At 56.4% G+C, this 23,830-nt stretch overlaps 10 protein-coding genes across 10 annotated transcripts; 5 read left to right on the forward strand and 5 right to left on the reverse strand.

Annotated features, from left to right (window-relative positions):
* The first annotated feature begins 1 nt into the window (after position 1).
* BDY17DRAFT_296956 (uncharacterized protein) lies at positions 2–1,530 on the forward strand. Its single transcript, XM_033733521.1, has one exon. It carries the CDS (start codon positions 283–285, stop codon positions 1,183–1,185), a length of 903 nt encoding a protein of 300 aa, XP_033589747.1. The 5' UTR covers positions 2–282; the 3' UTR covers positions 1,186–1,530.
* A 245-nt stretch (positions 1,531–1,775) lies between these two features.
* BDY17DRAFT_296957 (Glycerophosphoryl diester phosphodiesterase family-domain-containing protein) lies at positions 1,776–6,056 on the forward strand. Its single transcript, XM_033733522.1, has 2 exons — positions 1,776–2,339; positions 2,392–6,056. The coding sequence occupies exons 1-2, from the start codon at positions 2,204–2,206 to the stop codon at positions 5,805–5,807; spliced, it is 3,552 nt and encodes a 1,183-aa protein (XP_033589748.1). The 5' UTR covers positions 1,776–2,203; the 3' UTR covers positions 5,808–6,056.
* On the reverse strand, positions 6,057–8,586 carry BDY17DRAFT_345799 (uncharacterized protein). Its single transcript, XM_033738085.1, has 2 exons — positions 8,342–8,586; positions 6,057–8,289 (listed from the first exon to the last, which is right to left on the reverse strand). Exons 1-2 carry the CDS (start codon positions 8,511–8,513, stop codon positions 6,182–6,184), a joined length of 2,280 nt encoding a protein of 759 aa, XP_033589749.1. The 5' UTR covers positions 8,514–8,586; the 3' UTR covers positions 6,057–6,181.
* A 104-nt stretch (positions 8,587–8,690) lies between these two features.
* Positions 8,691–11,207, reverse strand: BDY17DRAFT_296960 (WD40-repeat-containing domain protein). The gene is made up of 3 exons (XM_033733523.1): positions 10,955–11,207; positions 9,106–10,899; positions 8,691–9,037 (listed from the first exon to the last, which is right to left on the reverse strand). Exons 1-3 carry the CDS (start codon positions 11,036–11,038, stop codon positions 8,765–8,767), a joined length of 2,151 nt encoding a protein of 716 aa, XP_033589750.1. The 5' UTR covers positions 11,039–11,207; the 3' UTR covers positions 8,691–8,764.
* Positions 11,208–11,314: 107 nt separating this feature from the next.
* Positions 11,315–12,452, forward strand: BDY17DRAFT_296961 (chorismate mutase). Its single transcript, XM_033733524.1, has one exon. It carries the CDS (start codon positions 11,367–11,369, stop codon positions 12,165–12,167), a length of 801 nt encoding a protein of 266 aa, XP_033589751.1. The 5' UTR covers positions 11,315–11,366; the 3' UTR covers positions 12,168–12,452.
* Positions 12,453–15,398, reverse strand: BDY17DRAFT_296962 (uncharacterized protein; the record flags this gene model as incomplete). Its single annotated transcript, XM_033733525.1, has 1 exon — positions 12,453–15,398. Exon 1 carries the CDS (start codon positions 15,348–15,350, stop codon positions 12,456–12,458), a length of 2,895 nt encoding a protein of 964 aa, XP_033589752.1. The 5' UTR covers positions 15,351–15,398.
* A 299-nt stretch (positions 15,399–15,697) lies between these two features.
* Positions 15,698–18,220, forward strand: BDY17DRAFT_249802 (Sec1-like protein; the record flags this gene model as incomplete). The annotated part of the gene is made up of 6 exons (XM_033731016.1): positions 15,698–15,731; positions 15,786–15,823; positions 15,891–15,978; positions 16,040–16,186; positions 16,249–16,451; positions 16,508–18,220. The coding sequence occupies 6 exons, from the start codon at positions 15,698–15,700 to the stop codon at positions 18,218–18,220; spliced, it is 2,223 nt and encodes a 740-aa protein (XP_033589753.1).
* A 725-nt stretch (positions 18,221–18,945) lies between these two features.
* BDY17DRAFT_249600 (uncharacterized protein) lies at positions 18,946–20,101 on the reverse strand (the record flags this gene model as incomplete). The annotated part of the gene is made up of 5 exons (XM_033730998.1): positions 18,946–19,337; positions 19,393–19,443; positions 19,502–19,535; positions 19,597–19,826; positions 19,888–20,101. 5 exons carry the CDS (start codon positions 20,099–20,101, stop codon positions 18,946–18,948), a joined length of 921 nt encoding a protein of 306 aa, XP_033589754.1.
* Positions 20,102–20,689: 588 nt separating this feature from the next.
* Positions 20,690–22,182, forward strand: BDY17DRAFT_296969 (uncharacterized protein). The gene has a single exon (XM_033733526.1). It carries the CDS (start codon positions 20,745–20,747, stop codon positions 22,152–22,154), a length of 1,410 nt encoding a protein of 469 aa, XP_033589755.1. The 5' UTR covers positions 20,690–20,744; the 3' UTR covers positions 22,155–22,182.
* A 117-nt stretch (positions 22,183–22,299) lies between these two features.
* Positions 22,300–23,738, reverse strand: BDY17DRAFT_323940 (glutathione S-transferase; the record flags this gene model as incomplete). The annotated part of the gene is made up of 8 exons (XM_033737104.1): positions 22,300–22,483; positions 22,552–22,637; positions 22,694–22,829; positions 22,892–22,916; positions 22,973–23,296; positions 23,348–23,458; positions 23,533–23,671; positions 23,733–23,738. The coding sequence occupies 8 exons, from the start codon at positions 23,736–23,738 to the stop codon at positions 22,300–22,302; spliced, it is 1,011 nt and encodes a 336-aa protein (XP_033589756.1).
* Between the last annotated feature and the right edge of the window lie 92 nt (positions 23,739–23,830).

The raw sequence follows: 23,830 nt of genomic DNA on the forward strand, positions 1-23,830 counted from the left end.
ATTGGGGTTGGGGCGGCGGGGAGGAGCGGGCGCTAGAGAAGTGGCTGCAGCCCGCTGGACGATCATCCGTGGGGGTTTCTTGTTCTCGTTTCCGCGTCACACCACCTCTTGCCTTATTGCTCGCCCCAATTGTTCGTTTGCTTGACATCTTCCCATTCATCTTCCACCCAGCTCTCACCCGACGTCTACCGTCCATCACCCGCTCTTGCATCTTCACGGCCGCGTGAGCTAGTGCAAGGGCCAGGCAGGTAATGACGCTTGACGGAGCAAAAGCAACAAAGGATGGCTGATGCAGTGGCGATGCCTGAACGCCGAAGGGGCGGTCTGAGTCGGGTGATCTCGAGGATCAAGCGCGCGGCGAGGAGGTTCAGCGATGCTCGTGGAAGTGGACGCGGCCGCAGCGATTCGACGAGATCTGATGATGTTATGCCTCGTGCACCTTCGCCGCCACAACAAACCACGGATGAAGACTTACTAGCGGCCTCGGCGGCACCTGTGTTGCGTCATGAGTCTGTCGATGTTCAGCGAGTTCCGGCTACAAATTCAGCGCCTCTGATAGAAGATACGGCAGCAACTCCCGCAGTCCCTCGCGATCACAACTTGCCTCCTGAAGCAGGCAACGACAATACCGACAACAATAACGCACCCTTCACAACACCCGTACGAAACACCAGAGACCACTCAACACAAACAGACGTAACCCTCGAGCGATATGGGACAGCATACGCAGAGGGTGAGCCGACTGACATTGAAGAGAAGGCAGCGCGTACAGGCGAGCAGAAGGACTCCGCTGTTGTGCCCGTGTCCGCGGCCTTGTCGCCTAACAATGCTCCAATGGAAGAAGCGCAGGCGCCCCCTGTACCCCTCAGAGACTCGCTCGAGAAAGATGACGACGGCGCCGACGACAACGATCCCTATATCACGCAGTTGCGATATTCTGTCCGTCGCAGCTCTCGACCTGTGATACAACTGGTGCTCCGGCCTAAGATGGGCGCGACAGACGGCAGGCTGGGGATCTACGAAGCCGACGGCGGAGATGGAAAGCTAGAGCGCGTGTACCGCAGACCGCGGCAGCGCATCCGCTGGACCTGTGACCGCTGTCAGACGACGACCGCGGCGAGTAAGACTAAGAGATGTGCGGTGTGTGGGCATGAAAGGTGCGAGGATTGCGTTCGATCTCCGTGAGTCTGCCCCGTGCCTTCAGCGGTCTGGCAGAATTGCATGCTGACTGGCGTTCGAAAACACAGGCGCAGAAAGACCGCCGCTCACACCGCTGCACCAGTGGTGGGCCAGGTGCCCCCGACCAATGCAGTGCCTCCCATTTCGACCATGTCTGTTGCGCCGGGATGAGATATCTTAACGACCTCGAATGACCCTCATGTTTGTGACTTTCAGCGTGGGTCGCGACTTATGATTATGAAATAGCTTGCTGGACATCACCATTGATGAGAGGCTGATATGGCCCTGCAGTTAATTGCTTTACGTACTCGCCAGGAGTAGCCTAATCCGTGGTCTGGCCGACCATTTAATACTCATTACCTACTGCATTTCCCAAGCATCGCTCATGTCCGACCGATGCATGCTTACGAGACGCCTCCGACTCGTATCGTGTCATGTGCCTGCCCGGATTCGGTCTGACGTTGCCGAAGGCGGCACACGTGAGAGGCAGCAATGGCCGGTTTGGGCCTAGTCGGGCGGTCTCGATGCACGTCGTCCGGCGAGCGCGTGGAAATTTGTTTTTGGGGCGTTCGCTTCATCAACTCTTCATCAGCCGTAGCTCGCCGGCCGGATGCCACGGCGCATGATCGCCGGCGGATCAGAGGTCTGGCTTAGAGCAGAGTCGCGTGCCCCCGGCCAGGCACATTTGCTGACCTTTAGCCTGACCGCCCCACGTTCCACCAATAAGGTGGGGTGAAGCTTGCACGGTCATGGCTGCAACCTTTTCTCACATTCTTCACATTCACCTTTATTTTCTTCCTTCTTTGACTCTCCCGTCCCTCATTCTTTGTGTGTGTCTTTCGGATTCACGGGATTTCATGAGTATCAGAAGCATCATCCCAGGGTATTGACACTTGTGCGTTTGCCTATAACATGGCTACACAACTGTCTCTTCCGCCGTGAGGATCTCGCCCGCTCGCTCCGACTGCTCTGCTTGCCTCGCTCTCCTTCATTCCAACTAGGCTCTTCGGACCTCGCAGGCAAGATGAAGTTCGGGCAGAACCTTCCCAGAAATCAGGTCCCGGAATGGGCGCGATCGTACATCGACTACAAGGCATTGAAGAAGTTGATCAAAACGGCCCAAACCGCCATTGACGAGGAGGAAGAGCCGGATCTCGCAGGTACAGTCCCACCTGGCAAGGCTGCCAGGACGTAGTTAATGACCCCTTCTAGGCTTCTTCTTTACCCTCGATCGCCAGCTGGAAGATGTGGACACCTTCTACAACCGCAAGTATGGAGAGTTTGCGCGTAGACTGCGCCTCTTGTACGACCGGTATGGAATGATTTCCAAACTCCCAGACGGCATGGAACAGCAGGATATGGAGGACCTGATTGGCGCGTTGTTGGAGCTGCGCGGCCAGTATCGCAAGCTGCAGTGGTACGGCGAGGTCAACCGCAGAGGCTTTGTCAAGATCACGAAGAAGTTGAACAAGAAGATACCCTCCTCCACCGCGCAGAGTCGCTACATGTCCACCAAGGTCGACCCGAAGCAGTTCGCCACGAATGGCAAGCTCACGCAGGATATGCGTGCCATCAACGAGTGGTTGTCGAGCCTTGGGGATATCCACGTGGCCGACGATGCGGACTCGGTCCATTCTGAGAGCTCGCGATCATTGCGGCGGATACCGTCGGTGGCCAGGCTCAACCTATCTTCGAGCAGTGTGGATGCCATGGAGCATGCCGTCAAAAAGGACAATCTCGAGGGCCTTGAGACTCTACTGTCTCTGATCCCTCCCAATGCAGCCAGCGATGCTCAGAAGAATCTGCGACTGGATCTACTTCAACGTGCGATCACGTACAGATCGATGCGCTCGATTGTGTTCTTGCTTCGCCAAGTCTCGTCAATCGACCAAGAAGACGACATGAACAAGCGCAATTGTTTGCACCGCCTCGTCATCTCCATCGGCCGGACGCGAGTGATGGAGCTTTCGGGTGACGCAGAAAAGGCAGCGGGAATCGCCAAGTCCTCGATCTACATCAATGCCGCCGAAGCGCCCGTTAGAGCACCTGGCTCCTTCAAAGTCGAAGAACGAGATCCTAATGCTGATGTTGGCAAGGATGAGCAAGCAGAGCAACTCCTGATATTCGTTCTGGAGCATCTGTCCGACTGCCAGAAGCCCGGGATTTTAAGCAAAGACAACTACGGACGGATGCCTCTTCATTACGCCGCGCAGTATGGGCTAGTGGCCGTGAGCCAGGCTTTGATGAAGTACATGCAAGACTGGGATCTCTTCGATGTGTCTGATGGTGTGGACTCGGCGGTCTGGCAAGATGCGGATGGTTATGCTCCGATCCATCTGGCGGTGGTTAATGGCCACTACCGGACGGCGAAGGCTCTTCTGCATCTGGATGACCAACATCAATTCCTCGACCATCGATTGACGAGCAAGCATGTGGAACAGAGCGGCGCGTCTTTGGCCTTGGCTGCCAAAGCGAATTATTCAAAGATTGTCAAGCTCCTGGTCGATGCTGGTGTCGACATCAACTACCAGGATGAAAATGGTGAGACTGCACTACACGTGGCTGCACGATTCGGACACGACGAATGCGCAGCGACCTTGCTGGAAGGGACAAGCGACCAGCAAATGAACGTCGAGTTGGTCGAGAAGACTTATGGTTGGACAGCCTTGTTCATCGCCTGTGTCGACGGGCACTTCAACATCGTGAAAATGCTCATTCCGAGAAGCATCGATGTCACGAAGCCTGACCAATCCGGCTGGACTCCCCAAGAACACGCGGCATTACGAGGTCATCTGGACATTGCCCGGTTTCTAGCCCAATTCCCACGGCCTCCAAGTGTTCAACCCAGTCCAAACTTGGCTCCGCAGGATGGACCTATGGCGAAAGCCAAGGCGCTGATGGACCGCCGGTCCAATGGTGTTTCGAAGGAAGGCTCCACGAACGGACGTCTGCCGGAGCCTGTGAAGGAATTCGGCCATCGATATCTTCTCGACGAATCTATGATCAACGTCAGCTTGGGCACGATTGACGAGCGCCAAGCGAAGGACAAGCCGCCGGTGGTTTTGGATAATATCGAAATCTCCTACGCTCATGCTACGCAACTGGATACTGCGCTGTCACTCATGGTGTCGGCGAGCGGTGCCAGCGGAGAGCGGACTCTGGTGGATCTTCCAATTCAAGAGAATATCAGCACGTCGCCATTCACGTTCAAAACAAAGGATCCCAGCAAGGTCAAGCTGTACTTTGACCTGGTGCCTACGTACGCCGGCGACCCCGAGAAGCCGGAAAAGAGGATTGCTAGAGGCGTTGCTCTCCTTTCCAGCATCAAACCTAACATTGGATTCACAAAGATGAGCCTGCAAGGGGATTTGAGCGTGCCGCTCATGTCAGCGACAACGTTGGACGTTATTGGCACCGTCAACTTCAACTTCCTCATCATCAAGCCCTTCAGTCATCCCAACATGAGCATCAGCGAGGATCGCACGTACTGGAAGAAATCATCCACACTCGTCATCGGCCATCGCGGCAGCGGTAAGAACATGAATACCAAGACCTCGCTCCAGCTGGGCGAGAACACAATCCAGTCCTTCATCACCGCCGCAAATCTCGGGGCATCGTACGTCGAATTCGACGTGCAAATGACCAAAGATCTTGTCCCCGTCATCTACCACGACTTCCTGGTCAGTGAAACCGGCGCCGATGTCCCTGTCCATACCCTCACGCTCGAGCAATTCCTCGCTCTAGGCGACGGCGGCAACCCCCGCAAGCATCACTCCACCCGTACCCCATCTCCCTCCTGGCTCGAGCCGCCTGCCTCCAACGGTACCAACCCCGCCCCGCCCAAAAGCCGCGTGCACCGCTCCCTCTCCGTCGGCGAGGACGTGCGCCCCGACACGCGCGACCGCATGCGACACACGCGCGACTTCAAAGCAAAAGGCTTCAAAGGCAACACGCGCGGCGACAGCATCCACGCGCCCTTCACCACACTAGAAGAAATGTTCACCAAGCTCGACCCAGCAGTCGGCTTCAACATCGAGGTCAAGTACCCAATGCTCTTCGAGTCGGAAGAGCAAGGCATGGACGCCTACGCGGTGGAGCTCAACTCCTTCGTCGACACCGTGCTGGCCAAAGTGTACGACCACGCGCCCAAGGGCCGCAACGTCCTCTTCTCCTCCTTCCACCCGGACATCTGCCTCCTGCTCTCCTTCAAGCAGCCCTCCATGCCCGTCCTCTTCCTCACCGACGCCGGCACAAGCGAGGTAGGCGACATCCGCGCCTCCTCTTTGCAAGAAGCCATCCGCTTCGCCTCGCGCTGGAATCTGCTCGGCATCGTTTCGGCTTGCGAACCCTTCGTGCTGTGCCCGCGTCTCATCCCCGTGGTGAAGAATTCGAATCTCGTGTGCTTTTCCTACGGCGCGTTGAATAATATCGCGGAGAATAGCAAGTTGCAGGCGCGCGAGGGGATCGATGCTGTGATTGTGGATAGTGTGGCGCGGGTGCGGAAGGGGTTAACTGGAGGCCCGGAGGGGATGGCCGCTGCTTCTTCTGATCCTACTGCTGCCTCTGTTGGGGAGGGGGTGGAGAGGGTGGTGGTGAATGGTGCGGCGAGGCCTGTGGCTGTTTCTTAAGGGTGTTGGCATCTCATGTCCTTGCATACTGGGAATCTTGTGGAGTTTTTGGTTGCGATGTTACCTGATTTGATGGAAGGCAGACAGCTCGCGTCTTGATCGGATGCTGGGAGCTTCAGGGATATGGATGACGATGATCGGGATTTTCAACATCTCCGGCCTACTACGACTTTGATTGGCAAGTGGAGGCTAGATTGTGCGAGTGAGAGATGTGATGGATATAACTCGTATAGACATGCAGACATCTACACTTGCTTGACAGCTAACTAGCTATGCGCCTCTGCTCATCGTGCCTCTGTCCGTCCTTCCATCGTTTACAGAGTCACTTTTCGTTCAAGTAAGAAAGCGACACTTGCTCACAACTCCCACGACGTCTACCCTTCCTTCCTCGGCCGGACAGGCTTCACCATGCGAAGCAAAGACGGAATACGCTGCCGCCTACTCAAGCCCACTCGCAACGGCACAGCCAAAGAACTCTTGATGGGAGAGTGGGAAGTCGGGCTCGTCTTGGAGGCGGATTTCTCGGGCGCCGCTGTGACCTGTTTCTCCGGCGACGGAGTCGGGATCTTCGATGCATCTTGACTTGGACGATCGGTGGCGGTCTCGACTGCAGGAGTTTGTTGGCCTTTGTCGGGTGCGGGATTCTCGAGGGGATTCTCAGGGGTGGTCGACGCGTTGGAAGCTTCTGGATCGGGAGCTTCTGAAGCAGCTTTCGAGGGCGGACGACCGCTTCCTCGCTTCTTCGTCTGAGTCTTGTCTGCGTCGGGCGCGGCATCGACCTTGTCCTCCTGCTCCTCAGTCACCGTTTCAGCGGACTTTCGTTGCGCCTTCGTCGTGGATTTAGGCGGACGCCCTCGGCCTCGCTTCTTCGGCGGCGAGTCATGGACCTCCTCAGACTCATCATTCTCATCCACGCCAAACGCCTCGTCTTCATCATCAGAATCGACCACTTTGCGCTTCTTCTTGCTCGCCTCATTCTGGACATTGGCGAGCGCGGACTTCCTCTTGGCTTGCTGCTGGCTGAGACTCGGTGTTGCGTGCCGGGGGCTGACAAGCTCAACGTGGTCTTCGAAGATGGTGGTGTGTGATCGTTTGGATCTGGAGGACTTGGAATTGCGCGCGGCTGGTGCGGGCTTTGCTGGTTTGACGAAGATCTCGTCGGCTGCGGTGTCTGGCTTGTCCTTGGTTGGATGAGAGGATTCGACATCTGGAAGGGTGGATGGTGCTTCTGCACTTGCTTTGGTGATTGCTTCAGTACCGGCTTCAGGGTCCGCTGGTTCCACGTGGGCCTGGTTATTGCTTGCTTTGGATGCGACATCGTCTTCTGGAAGGGTTGTGATGTCGTCAGCCGCGTTCTGATCAGCCTCAGGACCAGCATCCTTTCTCTTCGCCGCGGATAAGGTTGCGGTGGAACTCGTAGCCGCACCAGAGCTTTTGACTCGCTTGACCTTCGCGGCTTTCTCAGGACGAACGGAGTAGTCGATCTCTTCTTCTGGCAAACCTGTCGCCCGACGTCGGCGGGGACGAGGTTGGTAGCGTTCTTTCGGCAAGCCAATCGCTTTGTCGTCCGAATTGAGCGGGTCGCTCGGGGCCTTGTCTTCTTGAGTCTTCTGTTTGCGGCCTCTGGTGCTGGTCTGAGTGCTGTCGGAGGCTCGTCTCCGGGTGGTCGATTCGTGGCGTGGGATCTCGACAATCGGACTGGGATTGAAGTTCTCAGGTAGCGCAGGATTCGCCGTTTGGTCGCTTGCTCCATCAATTGGGGTCTGCGCATCAGCATGAGAGTCCTTGGACGGAGTGCCGTCCACAGCCCCATCATTTGGTTGTTCATGCGCCATATCGTTGGCCAGGGTTGCTTCATTGGGAATAACATGTCCTGGAAGAGGGTGTTTCACACTGCTCTTCGCGCTGTTGCCGTGCTCCGAAGCAGTAAAAGGGATTGAAGAACTGTGTTGAGCACCAGACCGCGGAGGACCGATCGCAGGCGTACTAGTAATCTTCCTTCCCGCAAGCGTCTGGGCCAGCATGCGTTCCTCCTCGGAGCTGCGATCGGCAATAGTGCTCCCGCTGTCATGGAACATCATGTTCGGTTCGTGATCCATGAAATCCTGTTGGAGCGATGCTGAAGGTAGAGCAGCAGCAGCGGGTACAGAAGAAGGGCCAACAGCGGCGCTCGAGTGTTCCGAAAAGTGTACAGACTGCGACGTGTGAAGAGCACTGGCTTCATCCATCGCGCGGTCGAAGCTGGTTTCCGCAGTCAAGGAAGTGTGACGGATGGTGCCGGCCGAGGCGCTGTACGTCTTCAGCGTCTTCGCACGCTTGGCGGCCCTTGAAGGCACCGGGCTGGTCTCTACGCCAGATGTAGAGGCATGCCGGCGCTTGTTAGTCGACGGCATGTCGGGCGAAGTTGAGGCGATTGGACTGAGTGCGTTGTTGGTACTGCGTAATCCGAGCTCTGCTTGTCGAATTTCTCTGCGTAGGCGTTCTTGAGAAGTGTCAGCAACTGATTGAAGATGGTAAAAGCAATCATGTCTCACCTGTAGAGTCAGTGCTCTTGTCTACAGTCCCATCGAGGTTGGCGATGGAAGCGTCGAAGGAGGCTAGACTTTCATCTTCTGCGTAGAGATTGCGAGTGAGATCTGATCCGTCTGCGCCTACGATGATCTCATAATCTTCATCGTCATCCGAGTCTGCCACGGCTCGGCGCATCTTGCGGTTTGGAGGGGCGGAGTGGTGTGGTTGTTTCTTGGGCAAGTGCCGAACCACCCAGGCTGCCGTCTCCATCAATCGCGAAAACGCGGTTAGCCTTGGGCGACGTGACGCGCTAAGGTTGTCAAAAGTGGCTGAGTAAGCCCCGCGCGATCACGTTGAAAGGCTGAAAGGCTGCAGACTTGACTTCGTATGCGCTTCACTCTATCGAGATCCTCCGTAGTTCCTCATATATGTAGCGTCAGTCCTGATCAACAGGACCACACGCCTACAATGCCATCCCTCCGACCCTCCACCATATATCCATCCTTTATCCGCACTCTATCGACAATCCCAGCCTTCTCGCCTTCGGGCAGTCCAGCTCCCGCGCCGCAGTCCCAGTGCACGCCCTCCGTCTTATCGTACACTTTCACCACATCCTCTCCCGCCGCCGCAACGATGCGTCGCGCATCGAACATCATCGACGAAATGGGATTGTCGTAGGCGAAGGCGTCGTGAATGGTGCCCGTGCGCAGATCCCATATCTGCATTCACACACATAGATTAGCGGCGTGCACTATGCAATGAATGGCAAGACAAGTCCACAACTTACACGAATACTCCTGTCTTTACTCGCAGTCACCAAGAATACGTCGTCGAATTGGAGCGCGGTGATAGGTCCGGTGTGGCCCACAAGGCTTCGATGCACCATTCCAGACCTCAGATCCCAGAGTCGCACCATCCCATCTGCCGTGCCGCATGCGAGCGCGGCATCAAAGACTTGCAGCGCTCCAACAAAGTCCGATTCAGCAGCTGGTAAGCGACCGCCCGTTGGCCGCCACCAGTTGCCTTCTCCTCCGCCGGCCGCTCCATCACTAGCCGGGGCGTTGCTGGCTGGGTTGATGCTTGATGCTTGAGCCGCTGCCCACAGGACGTCAAGGGTTTGCACGCATCGCCCACGCTCAAGATCCCATTGTCGCAGTGTCTTGTCAGCTGAACCCGAAACTAGCGTTGATCCTCGGAAGTGCAACGCGGTGATTTCCGCCACGTGGGCCTGAAGTGTGAACAGTGGACAGTCTGCCATTGCGTTGCCATGAACTTCTGGCTCCGGCGGAGTCTGGAGATTCTCGTTTTCGTCGTCGGATTTGCTGGAGCTGAAGAGGTCTTCGCCCATGGGCGCCGATTCGCCTTCCGTTTCGCCGTCATCGTTCTCGTTCGGTGCTTTGGCGTGTATGCTCGAGCTGGGATTCGCCTGTGGGCTGTAGTCTGCCTGACTCAGGTCCCAAAGCCGGATGCTTGCGTCCATGGAGCCGGTTGCCACGATGTTGTCCTCGACTTGCAAGCACCGCACGCTCGACAGATGGCCCTCCAAGAAGCCCATACAGCGTCCAGCATTCAAATCCCAAACACGTACGGTATCGTCCATAGCGGCCGTGACCATCGTTCCAAACGGCGCGTCAAAGTCCAGGGCTGTGATGAGATCGTTATGAGCTTGTATCTCCCGTATCCGCGACCCAGGCTCCATGTGTTCGTGCAGAACCGGCATCGATATCCGTCTCGGCATCTTCCTTCGTCGAGCTTTCGTCGGCGAAGGTGTTGCCGACTTGCTCATGCTGGGCAGCTTCTCGTAGATCGACTCGGACATGAACCCGGTAGTCTCCTCCTCAACTTCCTCAACCGGAATCTCCTCTTCCTCCTCCTCTTCGCGAGGCGCACCAAAAGTGGGACTCTTTGTCGCCATGGCCACTTCATCATCCATCTCTTCTTGCACAACGTCAATCTTCTCCACCACGTCCGCAATCTCCCCCTCCAAATCGTGCTCTTCTTGCTCCAAGTCCGCAAGCCGATCCAAGATCACCTTTCGCATAGTATTGAGATTCGAGATCTTGTCATCAATCTCCTTGATCTCACTGGCGCACATATTCTTCCGAATGCCCATCATCTCAAGCCGATGATTCAGCTGGTCTCTATCCCTCCTCAACGTAACCAACTGCGGCGGCCCCTTCTCCCCAGCCTCCAGCATCTTACGTCCATGTTTACTCCGCCGCTTCCTCGCCACCTTCTCCGCGAACGTCTCCTCATCCGGCAAGCTCGCCTTGAAGCCCTCCAGTAGACTGAAGCGGCTCTGCGTCTGCGGGATGTTGCGCAGCAGCTCGTCAGGCAGATGCGAGATGGCGCGGTGCTCGATTTCGCTCGTGTTGAAATTCGATCGGATGAGCTCGCGCGGATTCGCTTTGGCGAAGGAGAAGACGGAGCGCTGGATCATCGGGCGGCGCAGGGACTTGTGCACCGAGCTGATGGCGGTGTTGTAGGGGGCGGAGAGGCTTTCATTTTGGGGAAAGTTGGCGTTGATGATGTGCGCGGCGGTCGCGTGGACGGTGCGGCCGAAGGCTTCGATTTGTCGTGTCTGGAGGGTGTTAGTAGCGGTCTTGCGCCCGTGATCATCTTACTATGCCGCCTACATTGATGATCGGCTCGTCTTCTGAATACGCCAGATGTTGAGGCGGGCGCTGGGGCGAAGAGCTCCGTCCTCGATGGCTGGCCATCTCTGCTATTTCACGTAGATTCTCTGCTATCGACGCATGATAATTCGAGGGGTCTGAAGCGTGCAATGGCTGAGGTGGAGTTGTGGTGGCGATTATTGGTCGATCGTTGAGTCGTGCTCGTGAGTTGGTTTCCGCGAGGGGCTCGAGCTGCAGCAGCCTTGATGTTTGCCCTGACTTCACTAATTGATTAAGCTTAACCCGATTCGACCAGGTCTCCATCAGTCAATGCCAAGCAGCACAACCTCACCCCGCCCTTGGCTCGCAAACAACCGTTCAAACCTCTTTCTGCATACGAGGGAGAGGATTAGAACCTCGCCAATCTCCAACCATGGATCTTGTCCTCGACCTCTCCGACGCCTCCACCGCCCTCTCCCTCCCCCACATCCGCTACCAACTCATCCGCCTCGAAGACACCGTCCTCTACCACATCATCGAGCGCGCCCAGTTTCCCCTCAACGCAACAATCTACGAAGCAGGCGCAATTCCAATCCCAAACTCCCACCTCTCTTTCTCAGACTGGGTGCTGCGCGAGCAGGAAAAATTACAATCGCAAATCCGACGCTACCAGAGCCCCGATGAATACCCTTTCTTCCCCGACGCCATGCAGCCCTTACTCCTCCCGCCGCTCGCCTATCCCAAAGTCCTATACCCCAACGACGTCAACGTCAACTCGGAATTGAAGCGGCGATACGTCAGCAATATCCTGCCCGGCTGCTGCATGAAGCCCGCCCGCGCCGAGCGCGCCGAAGCGCAAGAAAACTATGGCTCGGCAGCGACAGCAGACGTCAGCGCGCTGCAGGCCCTCAGTCGCAGAATCCATTTCGGCAAGTTCGTCGCGGAGTCGAAATTCCAATCCGATCCGCAAACCTTCATCCGCCTGATCAAAGCCGAGGACCGTGCGGGAATAGATGCCGCGATTACGGACGCAAAGGTCGAGCGTAAGGTGCTCGAGCGGTTGCGGATGAAGGCGGACATGTATGGCACGGATCCGGGGATGAATGCCGAGGCGCCGAGGAAGGTCGATGTCGATGGTGTGGTGGCCATGTATAAGGATCATGTGATTCCGTTGACGAAGGTGGTGGAGGTGGAGTATTTGATGCAGAGGCTGAAGGGGACGGAGTGGGAGTGAGAGTGGGATGGAGGGAGGTTACGGCGGACATGAGTCGCTTGAAGAATGTGGGTTGGACCCTTCGGCAGGCGGCCGATTCAGCTGTCCTGCGAAGCACGCGTGAGGGACAACAGCGATGATCGCTGCGGACGATCAACCCCTGCGCTGTTGGACAGAATCAACAAACCAGTGATTCGGCAGTCACTGACCTGAGCATAAGGAAAGCCGCGAGACTCAAAACTTAACTGGACAAGACAAATCTAGAGGGAGAAGATGAGCGCGCTCATGTAGAGTATAGACTATACATCACTATCTTCTAGAAGCAACCCCACGCTCCGCTTCAGAGGCAATGGCGTCCAGGTGCGCCAGATGGCCGGGCGAAGTGTTCTCGCGCTGCTTTCGATTTGTCGTCGCTTCGTTTCGTCCGCTTCGTTCGCTTTCGTCTGAAGCAAGTACGGACCGCCCCACTAGAAGGTGTGAAGCGTCAGGGGTCGTCGCATTGGCAGCTAGTCCGTCAGAAGAGACGTCGTTCGCGACTCCGACGCGTGAGGCGTCGGAGGCCTTGTCTGTCCCATTCTCGATAGTGCCCGAGACGATGGACCCGCCGTAATCATCGTCTTGCAGGCCCAAGTCTTCTTCACCGGCAAAACGGTCCCCTCCGGCGATTAGGCTCGTTTGCTCCCTCAAATCTTCATCCTCTCCAATTGGCTCCGCCGCGTCATCTGTAGCGTTCTCGTCGCCCACCACCCCGTCCTCGTCACCGAATGCAGCATGCTCGGCAGCTTCAGCACCTTTTTCCATCTCCTTGAGCAAAAGCTGCTCCCGCTGCGCTGCAATCTTCCTATACTCTTTCTCCGAGAACGAGAACTTCGCAAGCACGGTCTCAATCTTCTCCTCCACTAGAGACTTCGTGTGGAACGCGAGAGCCCTCTGTCCAAAGACGCCGGCAAAGCGATAGCTCAGCCAGAGATACGCCACGATGCTTTTGTGCAAGCGTTCCAGCGCGCGCAAATAGTCGCGACTCGTGCTCACCTCCGCCTCGAGCGTTTCCAGAGGTATCTCCTTGAGGTCCACGAGATCGCCACCGGCTTGTTCGGCGACACAGCGTGCGAGCGCGGGCATCAGGTCCTTCCATAGTTCACGGTCTGTAGGACTCGCTGGGCAGGAGCAGATGATATTGCGGTCTGTGATGGTCAGACCTTCTACGGGCTCGATGAGGTCGGCGATCCAAACGGAGTCTCGGAGGCCGCAGAGGTGGAAGCGCGTGTGGGTTTGACTGAGTTCATGGAGGCGGGTGAGGATGTATGAGAAGGGTGTGCGTGGGGGAAAGTAGCCGGAGAAGCGCTCAAGGACGGGACCGGGTGGGAATAGGCCAGCGGTACGGATCGGCTCGGGGTCGGAGACCATAGCCGTGCTGACAATGGGGTAGTCGATCTTCTCTAAGGTTGTCACATAGCCCGTAGACTCGGCTGTGGCCGTTGAGGGGGTTGAAAGTTGCGAAGGTGGAGCATCTTTGGTCTCCGCTGCAGTCGCCGTAAGGTCTGAGGGAGGCGTAGCTGGAACGTCTCCTTTGGCAGCGGCCAGCGCCTCCTCTGCTTTGTCCCCAGCCGACTGTGTCATGGCTTGTGCGGCCGTACGATAACGTCCGGCACGACCACCAATCTGCTTGATGTCCGCCACTTGAAGGGTTCGATGTTGGTCACCGTCGAACTTTGAAGATGCTTCGAAAATGATGCGTTTGATGGCGAGATTCAAGCCCATGCCAACCGCGTCACTGGCCACAAGAAAGTCGTACTCGTTGTCGGGATCGTTGAACAGACGCGCTTGTTGCGCACGGGTCTCTGGGGGAAGACTACCGTATACGACAGCCACCTTGCGGCCGCTTACACGCTCAATCTGGCGACGCAGACTGTGGATTCCCATGACGGAAAAGCTGACAATGCAATCTCCCTTTCGCAGTTTTCTCAAGTCTCCGTCCAAGCTCTCCGAGGCGACCTCGAGGGGGGAAAGACGCTGATACCGATGGATCTCCAGCTCCTCGCCCATAGATGCACAAATCTCCTGTATCAGCGGCACCGTCCTCTCCTCTCCACATAAGTGCACTTCTTGTGCCCTGACGCCCAAGAGCGCTTGAGTCCACGCCCAACCGCGTTCCGCATTGCCAATCATCTGAATCTCGTCGATGACGGCCACGTCGAGCGCTCGATTCAGCGGCACCATCTCGACCGTACACGCAGACATTATCTGCTCTTCATCAGGAGATGGCTTTTCTGGAAGGCGCCGTTCCTCACCGGTGATGAGGTAACAAGGAATGTCTTTTGCGTTCAAACGAGAGTAAACTTCGTGAGCAAGGAGGCGAAGAGGGCCGGCGTAGACACCAGCTTTGGCCTGCTCGAGGCGTTGCAACGCGCGATAGGTCTTGCCTGAATTGGTGGGGCCAACGTGCAAAAAGATCTTGCGATGCAGAGTGCGGGTAGCGGGAAACCACTCGCCCGGATAGCGAAGGTCGGCGATTTTTCGCTGATTTCGAATGTCGGAGGGCGTGAAGCGGGCATTGGTAATGTGTGCGTAGAATTCGTGCTTAATCCGGTTATCGAGACCTTGCACGCCTCGTTGATCATATGCTGCGAGCAATCGCCGTGCGGCTGTTTCGGGGCGCTTCTTCGAAGGCGGTCCCGTAGAAGTAGGAGAATAGGTGCTATTTTCGGGTGGCTGGAACAGATCGGACTTGTACTTGGCCCACAGCTTGTTGAACCCGTCTGCGTCGCCGGTCCTGTGCTCGCCAGCCTTCGCATTTTCTTTCTTCAGCTCTTCCACAATAGGCGCATATTGAAGCTCGTCTCTGACGACTTCGAGCCTCTGACGCAGAGCATCCTCGAACCCGAGTTTCCACCGTCGATCGGTGTCGTGTTGAGGCGCATCACCTTTGCCGAAGAAGACCTTGCGCACATTGCTTCCTCGAAGATCCTTGGCCTCATCCCTCCTCCGGGCGTGCGCTCGTCTTTCCCTGGCCTCTTGTTGCGGATAGTGAGTGCCGATCTGGTAGGGGGCATTGGTGTAGCGAATTAGTCCACCTTCATTGCAGTGGGATGGCGAAGGGCGAAGGTGTAGGGAGCGGCGGTGGCGTAGGGACTGCAGGTAGGATTGTTGGGAGCGGAAAGCACAATATATGCATCTGCCAGGACGGCGAGAGGCGGATAGCATCACCGATGGATGGATAGATGTGCAGTGGTCGGTCCTTGGAAAAACGACACATTTATGCGCGAGCATCGTGAATTTACAGATGAGGTCAACAACGCTGACTAAGAAAGTTGCGGCGAAGCCAAGCCCACCTCCGAGACATGACGGCCTTCCTCATCCCACCGCCCTCTTCCTCCGCCCTGCACTGCACAAGACTCCGACTTGCACTCACCCTTGGCGTACGCAGGATCAGGTGCAGCGAGAAGTATTGCTTCCAGCATGTGGATGTGGCGGGGTGTGCGTGGGTGAGGCATGCTTGATCGACCACCTCCGAGCTCGACCTCTAAACATTCCCCCCTCCACCACACGCCATGAGTGTATCGATCGTAGAAGCGCAGCGCGATGGTATGTTTTACCTACCTCTAGCAGGCATGTTGTCGGCTCTAATTCCTCTCGCAGTGCTGCTCAGCACCATCCACCGCATCACCAGGGGCGATGTAAGCTCATCCCAACCTCCCCCACCACCCGACTCTTGACGTTCAGCTGAGCACAATGCGCTTGTAGTGGAAGGTGATGGTCGTCGACCGAGAAAGCCGGCGACTAATCGACAATGTCCTCGAAGAAGACGCCATTCTCAACGAAAACATTACGAGTACACCTCCCCCGAATAGTCCGGCCCCCATCCCGCGCATCCCGTCCTGACCTGATTCCAGACATCGAGGATATCACTGATCGCCGACCCACCAATCGTGATGTGGACGCCCTTTACTTCCTTACCCCCAAAGAGCACATTGTGGACTGTCTCATGGCCGACTTTCAAAAAAGGAAATATCATAGAAGTCATCTTGTCTGGACCGCGCGTATGTCCTCCAGCGAACACACGGGCGGGGCGGCGTCTGCTTACTGATGTTCTTCCGTGCAGTATTACGACCTTCATTACGAGAGCGAATCGACCAATCTACAATAGCTCGCGAGCAAATCGCTCAATTCACCACGCTCAACGTCGAGTTCTTTCCACGCGAATCCCACCTCGTCACCTTTCGAGACCCTTGGAGCTTTCCCATCCTCTTCCACCCGGCATGCAATCATTTGGTAAGGCAACATATGGAAGATGTCGCGCAGAAGGTAACATACTCCAACCCCTGGCCATGTCTGTCGACCGTCTCGTTGACGAAGGATAGATCGTTGGAGTCTGTGTGGCGTTAGGAGAATACCCAACTATTCGCTACTACCGCCCCGCCGCACCAACACACGAAGCCAGCATCCTCTGCTCTCATCTCGCGCGCTTCGTCCAGGACGAGCTCGATCTCTATGCCAAATTCCACAACGACTTTCCCCCGCCTTCGTCACAGACTCGACCGCGAGGGGCGCTGTACATTGTCGACCGCAGCATGGATCTGTTCGCTCCGTTCGTGCACGAGTTTACCTACCAAGCCATGGCGCACGATCTCTTGCCGATCAAAGACGGCGACACCGTGACCTTTCGCACCACCATCAACGAAGGTCAGCGCGACCAAGAAGAGAAGGATATCCCCATCACAGAGAAAGATCGGATATGGACGGAGAATCGGCACCGTCACATGAAAGACGTGATTGAGAAGCTTATGGCGGACTTTCAGAAATTCCTCAAGGACAACCCCAACTTCACCACTAAGAGCGGAGAGGAGGCTGTGGGTGGCAGGAACGGGTTGAATGCTATCAAAGACATGATGGCAGGGTTGCCGCAATTTCAGGAATTGAAGGAAGCGTACGCGCTCCACCTGGGCATGGCGCAAGAAAGTATGAATCGATTCCAGCGGTTCAAGCTTTCCGATATCAGTGCGGCCGAGCAAACATGCGCCACCGGTCTTGACGAAGACTACAAGCGATCCAAACATCTGGCCGACCAAGTCGTGCGACTATTGGACGAGGACGGCATCTTACCCCCGGACCGCTTGCGCCTTCTCGTCCTCTACCTCCTATACAAAGACGGCCTGCTCCCCGCCGACACGCAGAAACTCCTCGCACACGCTCAACTCCCGCCCTCCGACCAACACATCATCTCTAACCTCGAACTCGTCGGCGCCCGCACAACACGCCAACTTAAAGATCCCCGGCCTCCTCCACCGCCTCTCTTCCCCCGCAAACCCATCCCGCAACAAGGCGCGCAAGAAGAAGTGCTCATCAGCCGCTACGAACCCGTCCTGCAACGCCTCCTCGAAGCTCACTGCACCAACACCCTCGACCCCAACACCTTCCCTTACACCAAACCGCCCCTCGACCTCGAGGACTCCTCCATGCGTCCAAGCCTGACGGCCACCTCCTCCCTCCGCTCCGTCAACAAACCCACCTGGGCCCGCTCCCGCACAGCTCCCTCCACCGAAAACCGCCAGCGCGTCATCGTCTTCGCGGCAGGCGGCGCCACTTACTCCGAAAGCCGCGCCTGCTACGACGTAGGCCGCGCCGCGTCTAAGGAGATCTTCCTCGTCACGAGCCACATGCTAACGCCTGCCCTCTTCATGCGGCAAATCGCGGATCTGTCTGCAGATCGCAGGCGGCTAGGTATCCCCGCCGATGCGCCGAAGGAGAAGGCGCCAGCGCATTTATTTGAGGCGGATGGGCCTCCGCCCGCTCCGGTTGGAGTCGCGCAGCCCCAGCAGCCCCAGCAGCAGCAGCCGCAGAGACAGGCTCAGCCGCAGCCCCAGCAGGTGCAGATGCCTACGCAAGCGATGGCGGGTATGAATCTGAATGGCGCGGGAGGTGGTACAAGTGGAAGACTCAATGGTGCACGGCCAATGCCCGGTGATCCTACTAGCGGGAACGCGGCGAGTCATCAGCAGACTGGCCCGGCGAAGTTGACGAAAGAGGAGCCAAAGAAGGAGAAGAAGAGGCATAAGTTTGGCTTTGGGAAGTAGTGTGAAGTGAAGAGGAATCTAGAGTGTTTTTTTGAAACGACGCCATGCGCGGTTTTTGCGATTTCTTTGTCTTGAGAGTTTTGTCGCGTGTATAGCGAATGGACCCGTGGGGGCTTGATGGAGATTGCATAGCTTGCGTCGAAAGCGTTTGAAGTCTGCTGAGTGCGCTTACGACGATGTGGTAGACGGATGGACGGACCATGAGGTTATGTGAGCAAGAATACAGAGGATTGATATATGAGGCCGTTCCGAGGATGTCATCACAGGTCGCCAAACACCAATCCATCAACATCGTAAAGCAACATCACCCACATCCACCACGACACGCGTCGTCACCACTCATGAACCCCGTCTGCTCCCCTGCTGCTGCTGCTGATCACCTTGCCCCTGCCCCTGTCCCTGTCCCTGTCCAGCACCCCTCGCTACAGACCCCGCTCTCCCTTCGTTACTCCCCTGCTGCTGCTGAGCCTGCGGCACCCTCAACGGCGCCCGAATAGGCTGATGGCCCGGCTGACCCTCGCCCGCGCTCCTGGCGAGGTGCATGGGCAGCAGACTCCAGCGGCCCTGCTGTTGCTGTTGCACGGGCTGGTTAGGGCGGGAGAGGGGAGCGGGGGGTGCTGCTGCTTGGCCGGCGGTGGAAGTTTGGCGTTCGTTGGGGGCGTTGGCGGTCGGTGATGTTTGTTGCTGGGCTGCGGTGCCGCCCTCGCCGAGCTTACGGGCTTCGGTTACGGCTTGCGCTGAGGGGGTTGGGAGGGGTTTGTTGGTGTCTGGGCTGGATTGGGATTGGGATTGGGATTGGGATTGTGGTTGGGCGAGGGAAGAGCGGCGTTCGGGGGCTGAGGGGGCGGATGAGACGGTGACGCTTGGGGTTGGTTGACTGGGGATGTTAGTGTACAGCCAATTGTAATGAATGGGGAGTGACAATACTCGTTCGCTGCAGCACTGCCAGTTGTTGCTGTATGAGGCGTGCCGAGGACACCTCCAACAGAGCGTGGCTCGCCTTCGAAGCTGTCCCAGCGCTCTTCGCGGCCGACGAGAACACCACCTTGTCGTTTGAACTCGGCCATCGTGACGGCAGGCAGAGCGGAGAGGATGTGGTGCTTCGACGCGTTGTGATCTGCACGAATTCGCTGTTAGGATCGGTGTGGCGAATATTAGGGTATTCCACTTACGAATCTCACGGATCAACACTGTGCTGTGGATGATGTGAGGCTCGATGGTCACTGGTGTTGATGATCAGCAGGCACCAGACAAGGAAAGGGGGTTTCGAGAAAAGCATACTCTTGTTGACAATAGGTTGGATGATTTCGTGGACCTATTACATGATGAGCAGCGATTCAACGCGAAAGTCAGGATGAAAGAGTTGGTAGACGAACATGATGATGAATGCGTTCTCCCGTCACGGTAGGGACGACATTCTGGGTGTGCTCGCCATTGACATGGTAAGTTTCATCCTTGAACTTCTCCCGCTCAGCGGCCAGACGGCTGTCACGGTCATCGATATCATCGTGTTCAAAGTGACGATCTTCGACGGGCAGGTTGTTGTGATGATGTTGCTCCTCGGCCGTCTCCGAGTCGGTGATGGGTTGGACGGAGGTGTGGAAGTCTCGAAAGAAGATCAAAGCGTCAGCACTCGATCGAGGAAAGGAGGAAGAGACGCGTCTCACGATCTTGCGTGAACTCCTTCTCAATCACCGTCACCAGCTCTTCGTGCTCGTGGCGCGAGATGGTTTCGTGATAGATGGCGGGGGCAACACGCTCGTGGACGGTGGTGTTGTGGCGACCATTCCGGCTCCTGGAAAGATCAGTAGGTAATGTGATCGGCAAATGGACGCTGATGTTGTACGCACATGAACTCCAGCACCGCTTTCTTCGCCGCATCCATGGCGGCCTGAGACTCGGTGGAAACCATTGTGAAGTGCAGAGAGACGATTCTTCACACCGTGTTTGTGATCTTTCTGCGGATCAGATTGAACGGTACTGAGCAATAGCGGATAGGAATGGAGGTGATGGGGGAAGAGGGGATGCAAAGGTAATGTGTTGCGTGATGAGAAGAGAGGGTATTAGCATGTGGAAAAGAAAAGAATCGTCACCTCTGATGAGATAAGAGGCTCCTACCTGTATGGACTGGCCACACCTGCCTTATTGTTCTGTGCGCAGCCTTCCATGTGCAGGACACATGGCGTGGCGGGAAGGATCACACAGTGCTGGATGGATCGGTAGGTGCAATGACTTCCAGCCCCTCACCACTTCGTTCTGATCATGACTTAGGTTGTGGCGCATATATGGGACGTCATAATCTGTGTATTGAACGAGGGAAAGTCTCTTGCATGAGCTGAGCAGATGTCGTTGCCGTGAAGTGGATGTCTAGTCGTAAGGCAGACGCGAGGCCATCGGCTGTCCCAGCAGTTTCTACAGACCACTTCATCTCAACTCCCTCCTCCTCAGCCTCTGTACATTAACGCAGCTCTTTCGTGAACGCGTTCGCAATGACCAAACCGCTGTTCTGCGTCTTGATGGACCCATGAGCCCCCCTCTGTCTCCCGCGTCTCTTGGTAGGTACTTTCCAGACTGTGCGGCTCTCGCTACTTCCCTTATGTTGGCCATGACTGCCTCCATGACTCGACATCTCCCTGCACATCACGTCTCTCCTTCTGTTCCACATTCAAGTTATTCAGAGAGAACTCACTTTCATGTTCTCTTCTCGCGCTCACTCAATTGTAACATGACCGCTTTTCTGCCCATGTTCGCAGGGCGATGCAGAGGCACACCCTCGCAGCCACCAACAGCCGCATCAACATCAATCCAGCTTCTTCCAAACGGCCCGCATTCTACGCCTCATGTGCGAGACAGCTGTCCACACCCCGGAAATCATGCGCCGAGCGAGCCGACGAACCCTCGAACATCATGCAAACCACCGTCAAACTCGATCCGGCCAAGATATCCGTACCTTTCTCGTTCTTTGTCGGCCCAGGTGGAGGCTGTCAAGCGGCTCTTTCCCCACGCAAGATCGAGTTCGATCGCTTCGCCCAGTCTGGCAACTCCCAGCACTCATCCCTCCGGGCACCAGCGGCCAGTCAGCCAACACTGCTCTTATGTACGCCGCTGTAACCCCGACCAGCGCCAGAGCACCGCCTGTTCTACTCGTCAACAGACCCCATACGGCTCAATCGACGGCGTGGTAAGCCGGCAAACGTCGAGGCCCAACCCATCGTCCGTCTGGTCTTTCGAGGATAGACGAAGCAGCCTCACGCGGAAACCAGAGGTGCCAGACCTCCGAAGACTTTCCGAAATCGACACCCACCAAACACAAAGCTTCTCCTGCTCATCTCCTCCCTCTGGCCAACGTGTGACCAAAGACCGACGACGCATATCAACCGTCGACCTTCAAAAACCTCTGCCCGCGCTTCCCACGGACAACGCAGCGGCGAGAACATCTCACACAACAGTCTACAAGCAATGGGCACCGGCCGTCACGCACGAAACAATCACGCGCCGCACGCATGAAGTCCGCGAAGAGCGCATCACCCGCGCCATCGAACAACATCACTACTACCATCGCACGTTACCCGTCACGGATATCAACTTGCTGGCGGCGCGCCACTTCGTCGAGCTCCCCGATGATGGCGGATATCTCGAGATCCCTGAAAGCGAGGTGCCGAGTGAGCTTCGTCCGACGGCGGAGGAGATCCTAGCAAATGCACAATCGCTGTTGAGTCTGGATGGGAAGAACGATCTGCGCGAGGGGGAGTTATCGGGGTTGTCGGACGGGTTTGCGTTGTCCCCAGCTCACGAACTTGATGCGGATCGGTTGAAGCGGACCAGTTCGATTGATGTGCATCCGCGAATCATGAAGCCGGCGGTGTTTGGCGACGATGCGAGGCAGGCCATACTTCTACACGTCGACGATAAGGTCGGACAGGTAATGGCGTGAAACGAACACTATTACGAAACATTTGAGGAGGGGCATGTATCTCCATTCGCACGAGATATACAAAACTTCATAATTGCTTGATTGCTTGTATCCCCCTCTCCCTCTCTGCACAATCGGTCCACCACACGATACCACGCCCAAGCAACTACTTCCGCGCAGCGACAGCAGGCACCTCCTCATCCAAGCCGAGAATGTTCGGCACGGGGCCCAGAGGCGTGACGGAGGGCGGATTGATCTGCCTATGGCTCTTGGTGTAGTGGTTCTTGATATGCGTGAACTCGGTGGTGCTCTTGAACGCGTCGTTGTTCCAGTAGCAGTGTCGGAGCCACCTGGCACAACATTAGTTTCATGGGTCTTCTTCATGGAGTGGGGTTGAGGATAACAGTGGTGGACGCACTTGTGAATGGCGGGATACCCGCTGCGGATGTCGCGCAGATTGCACTTGAAGTGCTGCACGTAGACGGGGTCGAAGCGGATGATGGTCTTGGGTGAGTTGTTCGTTAGTGTGCAGTATGCAGAGAAGGTGCTTTGTTTCTTACGGGATAGAGGCGGACATCCGCTTCTGTGACTTTGTCGCCGTAGTAGTAAGGTCCGGGGGCTTTGGACAGGTGTTCTTCGACGCGGTCGAGAGATTTGAAGAGCTGCGTTACGTTCTTCTCGTAGGCTTCTTGGGCGCTGGGAGGAGGAGTAGTTAGCATGGTATCGGCCGTCTCTAGCTGGTTATTGGAGACACTCACGTAGCGAACCCACTCTTGTAGACACCTGCGCGACGATCATCAGCAACCCGCATCAACAAGGCATCTGACAAAAGAACACACCATTATTGATATCATTATAAGTCCACTCATTCGTCGCCTCAATCTCCCCCTTCAACGTCCCCGGCAGCAAATCCAGCTTCACGAACTTCTCCGGCAGCAAGTGGTCGAACACATGATAGAACATGCGGATGATCTCGCTCGACTCGTTGCTCACAATCTTGTTCTGCTTCTTGTCGAAGAGCGTGGGAACCGTGAAGCGGCCCTCGTAGTTGGGGTTAACGTCGAAATAGACGTGGCGGAGGTGCGTGAAGCCTTCGCCGTGCAGGGGATCGGGCGTTACGTTGTCGCCCGGGAGCTGTTCGTCTTTTTGGGCGAAGCGCCATCCTGATATACCCTTTAGTCGTCCATTTTAATGTGACTGAGCGGTGAGTTTACCCTTCTCCAACATCTCCCAATGCACAGAAGTGTAAGGAATAATCTCCTCCAACCCCTTCAGTTTGCGCACAATGAGCGCTCGATGCGCCCACGGACACGCATACGACACATCTGCCAGATCGCAAAGCATCCAATCAGTAACCACTCTCCAAGCTCAGCCTCCACCCGGAAGTAATGATACCTACAGAGATGATACCGGTCCTTCTCCGCCGGAAACTCGGCGCCGGGCTCGTTGGACACGAAATTGCGGAACTGCGAGTCCTTGCGCTTGTACTCGCCGGTCTTGTCGGCGTAGCCTAGGATGCCGTTTTGTTCTTGTGCGGGCTGAGAGAGTCTCGTTAGTTTTGTGATTGAGGGTGGAGTATGAGAAAACGTGCTATCTTACTGCCATTGTTGTGGTGCTGAAGCGACGGAAGCTTCGATTGGATGCGAAGTGTGTGCGGATGTGGGACAATCTTTGAATAGATCTGTTCATCTACTGGA

This window comes from Neohortaea acidophila, assembly GCF_010093505.1.
Source record: "Neohortaea acidophila strain CBS 113389 unplaced genomic scaffold BDY17scaffold_5, whole genome shotgun sequence".
In the NCBI taxonomy this organism is placed as follows: domain Eukaryota; kingdom Fungi; phylum Ascomycota; class Dothideomycetes; order Mycosphaerellales; family Teratosphaeriaceae; genus Neohortaea; species Neohortaea acidophila.